Source organism: Propithecus coquereli, unplaced genomic scaffold, assembly GCF_000956105.1.
Source record: "Propithecus coquereli isolate 6110/MARCELLA unplaced genomic scaffold, Pcoq_1.0 Scaffold68, whole genome shotgun sequence".
Lineage (NCBI taxonomy): Eukaryota > Metazoa > Chordata > Mammalia > Primates > Indriidae > Propithecus > Propithecus coquereli.
The window spans coordinates 3,213,514-3,220,153 of NW_012152840.1; the positions used below are offsets into that span (position 1 = coordinate 3,213,514).

At 39.7% G+C, this 6,640-nt stretch overlaps 1 protein-coding gene across 1 annotated transcript in view; it reads left to right on the top strand.

Annotated features, from left to right (window-relative positions):
• LOC105823556 (chromosome unknown open reading frame, human C6orf58) overlaps positions 1-6,112 on the top strand; it is a 31,903-nt gene extending 25,791 nt beyond the window's left edge. The window contains exons 2-3 of the mRNA XM_012660790.1: positions 4,885-4,897; positions 5,881-6,112. Coding sequence (XP_012516244.1) covers positions 4,885-4,897; positions 5,881-6,112 — 245 coding nt within the window. The remainder of the gene's footprint in view (positions 1-4,884; positions 4,898-5,880) is intronic.
• Positions 6,113-6,640: the final 528 nt, after the last annotated feature.

Consider the following 6,640-nt stretch of genomic DNA (forward strand, 5'->3'; position numbering starts at 1 on the left):
AGTGCTTTTCAATCTTTATATTAAATATAAATCTAATCATTGGAGATTATAGTGATGAGGTGTAAATATTTTAGCATAATCAACCTTAAGTGTTTTATGAAGAGGGAACAAAAATCTGAGAAAAAAATTCTTGCATTAAATAACAAGTAAACAAGCAAGGTGCAACACATTTCTCTAATTGTACAAAACAAAATACAATATAATAAATATGTGGATGACATTTATTTTGATCATAGATACTATTAAAAAAAACATTTAAACGAATTAAAATTTGAATTTAGGAAAATTTGAGCAAAGAATGATTCATGAATCAGACATCACCCTAAACAAGTAGAGGTCCAGAGAGCTCCACTCAGCAATGTGAACAGTTAGCATTTATAGAAAGAAAAAGAAAGTGATGCATAGAAACACCTTGATTGGTTACAGCTCAGCATTTGACTTATATGGATATGGTCTGACCAGTTGGCAGCCTGTGATTGGCTAAAGCTCAGCTGCTGTGATTGGCTGAGACTCAGCTATTTGTTACAAGACAGACTCTTAAGGTGGGTTGTAACTTGTTTCATACAGGCTCTCCAAAATCCATTTACATGTTATCTCAAATGTATGATCTGCTGGCCTAACTAAGACTTATTCCTAATCTGATTCTGAACTGGTTCCATGTAACATCTATTAATCCAACAATTCAAGGACTGTTGGGGTCTTGTGGTTCAGTGTGACCATCCAATTTTAAGGACGTGGGATAGGCTGAAACAAGGGGTAGGTGTATGACTAATTGAACTTAAAAAGTGAACAGAGAGCAGGGCTGATATGGATACATGGTGGCATTGGGAATGTCTTAAAAATCTGCTACAGATTATTATCAGTTGTAACTGTTTATCTCAGGTAGACCAGGGGAGGCCTTGGCAAATCTAACAGTCTGACAGATGTCCCCCTGCAGCAATACTCTGAAATAGTTTGACTATAGCATTGTCATGTCATCCTAGGCCATGTGACAAGAGAAGTAAGGGCAAAAGGCTGACTAATGTCACAATATTAAAAAGTGGCATTCTTGATAAGCCTAAGCGCTAGGAGTGTCTAAATAAAGGGAGGCAAGAAACTATTCCTATGTGACAAAAGATGTTTAGAGGATTCTAAATGTTTAAAGATGTTTAAAGGATTCTAACAATAATACTGATAAAAGTAATAATAAAATAAATGTATGGATTATGCATCTGATAGGGAACGAAATGTGGGGGCAGGTATCCCATCTTTCTGCGCAAAACAGTGAGGATGATAAAGATTCCTATGGTGCTCAAATAATGATTATAATCAGGAGGGTATATCATTTATCATTTTATTAAAAGGTAAAAGAAATTACTTATCCAGGATTTTTCTTGAAGAGATATTTAAGATATGCTAAGGGCTCACTTGTCCACTCCTGAGAGCCCAAAGTTTTTTCCTACTTGGCCAGGAATCAGGTGGGGTTGGCTTCACTTGGCTGTGATGAATCCAGGGCTTGACTCCCACAGGTTTTACAGAGGAGTTGGTCGTCAGCAAGACTTCATAGGGCCCCTTCCACTGGGACCTTAGTTGGTCATCAGGATGTTGGTTTCTCCAGGTCTTAAGCAGTACCCAATCGCCAGTCCGAGTGTGATGTAGTGGGATGTCCACCAGGAACCACATTAGTAGCAGTTAGAGTCAGACCTATAGATTGTATATATTTAATGATACAAAGTTCTTTAACAAGTAAGCTGTTGGGGTCTTATATTTTAGAGCCAGGACACAGGAAGGGTGTTCCACATAGAATTTCAAAAGGGCTTCACTTGGGCCCACTCCTAGGGTCCACTCTAACTCTAAGTAGGGCAATAGGCAGTGTCTTGTCCCAGGTCAGATTAGTTTCTAGGTAGATTTTAGATAAGGTTTTCTTTACGGTATGATTCAGCTTTTCAGTTTTTTTCTGGTGGACTGTAGTATCCAGGCTGTTTGGAGATTCCAAGTTATACCAAGGGCTTGGGAGACATCCTGTGTGATCTGGGTCACAAAAGCAGCACCATTGTCACTCTGAATAGAAACCAGTATGCTAAACTGAGGAAGAATTTCTTTTATTAAGGCCTTGATGGCTTGAGAAGCTCTTTCTGTCTGGCAGGGAAAGGCCTCGACCCAGCCCGAGAAGGTATCCACAAAAATAAGTAGACATTTGACATTTTCTGCTACCCTTGGCATCACAGTGAAATCAATTTGCCATCCTCTTTCGGCCCTTCACCCTTGGCCTGAACTCCTTGTGTGGAGGCAGGAGGGCTATTATTAGAGTTGTTCTGAGTATAGAGACTTTTTAAAATAACTTTCTGAGTGGTTCTTTTCATATGTGGACCAACGATATATTTTTGTATCCGTTGTTGGGTGGCATCCCTTCCATTAGTGCGTGGAATCCTGAATATGTTTAATAATATCATTTATAAGATAATTGGGTACCAAGATCACTCCTATCTCATTGTATTTCCACCCATCCTGAGTCCTGTGGTGAGGATCAAACACTCAATTGAGTGTTCTTTTTAGGTCCTCGCTGAGTATATGGGAGATTTAGGGCCAATATCTATTTTAGGCATTAAGTGAATTAACGAAGTCTTGGGGATATTTTTTCTTGCTGTTTTCTTTGTGACCCAATCTGCCTGATGATTGCCTTTTGCCACCACACTGTCTGCTGATGTCCGAGGCAATGTACTATAGCTCCTTCCACGGGGGCTAAAATGGCATCTAGCAAGACTATGATTTTTTTTAGCAGATTTTATTTCTTTATTACCAGAGGTTAGGAGTTCCCTTTCACTCCAGATGGTCCCATGAGCATCAACAACAGAAAGAGTGTAACTGGAGTCCACGTAAATGGTCACTCGTGCTCCTTTACCTAGCTGGAGTGCCCCAATAAGGGCTACTGGTTTTGCCTTCTGTGTTGAAATGCCAGGGGAAAGCACCTCAGCCTCCAATGTTTGTCGATGAGTCACCACTGCGAATCTGCCTCTCCACTGTCCTTGATCCATAAAACTGCTTCCATCAGTAAACATCTCTCAGTCTGGGCTGTCTAAGGGTATGTCTGTCAGATCTGGCTGGCTAGAATAGACTTGTTCAATTATTTGTAAACAGTCACACACAGGTTCACATGACATTTGAGAAAGTAAGGTGGCAGGGTTTAAAGCAGAGACTGTTCTCAATGTTACATTTGGATTGTGTAGAAGGGTGGCCTGTTATCTGCCAAGTCTCCCAGAGGTCAGCCAGTATCCAACTTTTTGTTCCAGCAAGGGAAGCACACAATGAGGTGTGTGTGTGGGTGGTGTGGGCTGGCCTAATGTAAACTTTTCTGCTTCCTGAAGCAGGTCACAAGTGGTGGCAAAAGCTCTAAGACAAAAAGGCCATCCTTTTGTAACAAAGTCTGATTGTTTTGAAAACTAAGCTACAGATCTCTTAACATTTCCCAAACTCTGAATTAACACTTTCAGACTTATTCTTTGTCTCTCAGGTACAAAAAGATTGAAAGGATTTCTTATATCTGGGAGCCCCAGTGCTGGAGCAATTAACAACTTTTCCTTGATATTTAAAAAGGCCTTTTGACAGTCCCCAGACCATTCTAAAGTTTCCTTATCTTCTGCCTTTAAGGCATCATATAGGGCTTAGCAATAGCCCAATGTTAGGAACCCATATAAGGCAGAATCCAGCCATGCCTAAGAAACCCCGCATCTGTTGCCAAGTAGCCTCCCTCTGATCAGGGAGCAGCTTCCTCTGTCCTTGGGAAAGCGCGTACTCTAATTATTTAACTGAAGGCTGTAAAACTTGAGCTCTTTTTTTTTCTTTTGGATACCTTGTACCCACATTCGGCCAGAAAGTTTAGACTTAACATAGTGTTCTGATCAGGTGTCTCTTTTGTAATGCTAGCAGCTAATATGTCATTGACATATTGCAGTAAAGTCCAATAGGAGGTCTCAGAGGTCTTTAGCAAGGATTTCCCTGAAGATAATAGGGGAGTTTTTGAAACCTTGGGGAAGAACTGTCCAACAGTATTGTTGCTTTGCTTTTGTATCTGGGTTCCTGGGTTCTCCCATTCAAAAGCAAACAGTTCTTGTGATTCTGGGCTCAGAAGGATGCAGAAGAAAACATCTTTTAAAACTAAGACTGTGAACCAGCAAAGTTCACTAGAGTTGTGAGTAGCATTTAAGGATTCAGGACCACCAAGTGAATATCTTCTTCAATTTGGTTAATGGCTCTCAGGTCCTGAACAAATCTATATTTTTTAGTCCCAGGCTTCAGGACTGGCAGGATGGGTGTATTATATGAGGACTGGCGAGGTCTAAAAAGCAGACAGCAGAGGCTGGATTCCCTGTCGTGCCTCTCCCCTCAAGGGGTATTGCTTTAAATGTAGTGGCGCCATTCCTGCCTGTACCTTGACTTGCACTGGGATGGTGGTTTTAACTCTTCCTGGTCTGCCACCTGCCCATGCCTCTGGACTCACCTCTTAAAGTATCTCTTTAGAAATGGGAGCAGGTTCAGAGGCTTCTGGTTGCAGCAGGGCAGGCTGCGGGGCACAGGGCTGTTCTGGAGGCACCCTGATAGTCAGTCAGCTTCTTTAGTTTGAGCTCAGACTTGGTTTGGGTTCAAAATTATGTCCAAGTAGATCTTCTGCAGCTGCTGTAGCTATAAAGAGATGGCAACTGGTTGCTTTTTGTAAGGAGTTTCCCCACTGGGGGTACTCCAACTCTAAGTTACCTTTGATAAGCTTCACCTATTTCTCTAGAAAAGCACAGAATCTGGGTCCACAGTTCTTATACGTGAAATTGGTTGGAGTTCCAGATAGAGGAGCTCTCAACTCCTTGAATCCAGATGAACCCATGATATTTCTTCATATATTTGTTTTGGTAGGGCACAGCCTCCAGTAGATTCTGAATAGGTATATGATAGGTAAAATTGTTTGAGACTTTGCATATGTGAATATATTTTTTTCTACCACTATTTTTGACTGAACCTTTATGTGATATGGGAATCTAGGCTTGTGATTTTTAGAATTTTCAAGTAATTTCTTCATTAATTTTTAGCTTCACTTTTACTCGTGAGAAGTCTGAAATCAGTCTGATTCCTGATCCTTTGTAAACATGTATAACTTGTTTCTCATATTCTTTTTTCTGTTTGTTATTTTGTTTCGTGTCTCTTATCCGTGTTAGAGGCTTTCCTCAGGTATGGGGTAATACCTGGATGTCTGTTCATATCATATAAAGAAGATCACTCAGAAGCTCTGAAGTGCTTGAGTGGAATTTTTCTAAGAACACACCTCTAGAGTAATCTTGCTGGGTTGTTTAGGTAATCTTTTAACTATTGACACTATGGTGCCAATAACTTGTAAGTCTTTTCTCTTGAGCTTACCTAGTTTTCCAGAAGAGACACTTTATCTGCTTCAAAAGTGAAGGGCTGGCTGCTAGTATTATTAATGTCAAGAGAGAGAAGGAAGAAAAGAAAGGAGGGTGCCTCAGTATACCATATTCACTTATATCCCTTGTTTTAAATGTGGGGTCCCTACCATCAACCATGATTAGTTTACACAGTTTAGGTACCCTCTGCTCTACCCTTTCCAGTGTGAGGAGTGGCAGTTACACACTATTTGAAGTCTGGCGGGGAATTTTTGTGTATGACTGCTCCTTTCACAGACTTTTAATCATCCTAATTTTAGCAATATCCCTTTACCGAGAGGGTAACACTCAGTTTTAAATTGAGGAGAATTCTACAAATTATATTAGCATTATTTCTCTGTTTTCCTTTCTGGTTGCTTAGGATTTAGTTTTCTTGATTCTATTACATCTTTTCAACTAGTTATTTTCAATTTTCAGCTTCCAAAATTTTGTTGCTCTCTTCCTGTTCTTTTAGATATGATTATTATTCTAAACCAGAAGCACGTTTTGAAAGAAAATGGCCTGTGGCTGTGGGATATATAGGTGCATCGCTCTTTCCTACCACCTTGACCGCAACATACAACTTCCAGAAGGGCCTGCCACCACGAGTCCTTGTTAATACCGACGTAGTCCCTTTCATTAGTGACTTCACTGCTTTTCAAAATATAGTCCTGTTTATTCTAAATATGCTTGACAATGCAGATTAACTTACAGGTAAGAATCTTAATACTTTAAAAAATCAATATTGGTTTGAACAGAGAGAGTAAGAAATAACAATAAATCAGAGATATAGACATCACAACACTCCAAAAAGAAAGTTATGATTTCTTGTGGACATCCATTCCATTCCTTTAGCAATGATCACTCTTGATATATGGCAGAACCATTTAATGAGCATACATTTTGTTCCTTCCACTAGTGGCCTGTCCTTTCATCTGGAGTCCATATTGAACCTTGAAGTTGGCAAAGTAACTGAAGCACAGTTTTTGTTCTACACACCCACACATAATGCTTATTTTGCTTATCAAGTCTTTTTAAAAGAAATTTCCACTCTGCTTTGAAATTTAAAGAAAATAAATTCCAAAAGAAAACCTGCCACGATTAATGAAATTTCTAGCAATTTGACTTATCTGAGTTCCCTCAATCCAATACTATTAGTCATAAAAGAAGCCTTTTGCTCCAGCCCTTCAAATGCCAGAACTTCTAGCAGAGTGAAAAATAAGATTCTATAATTA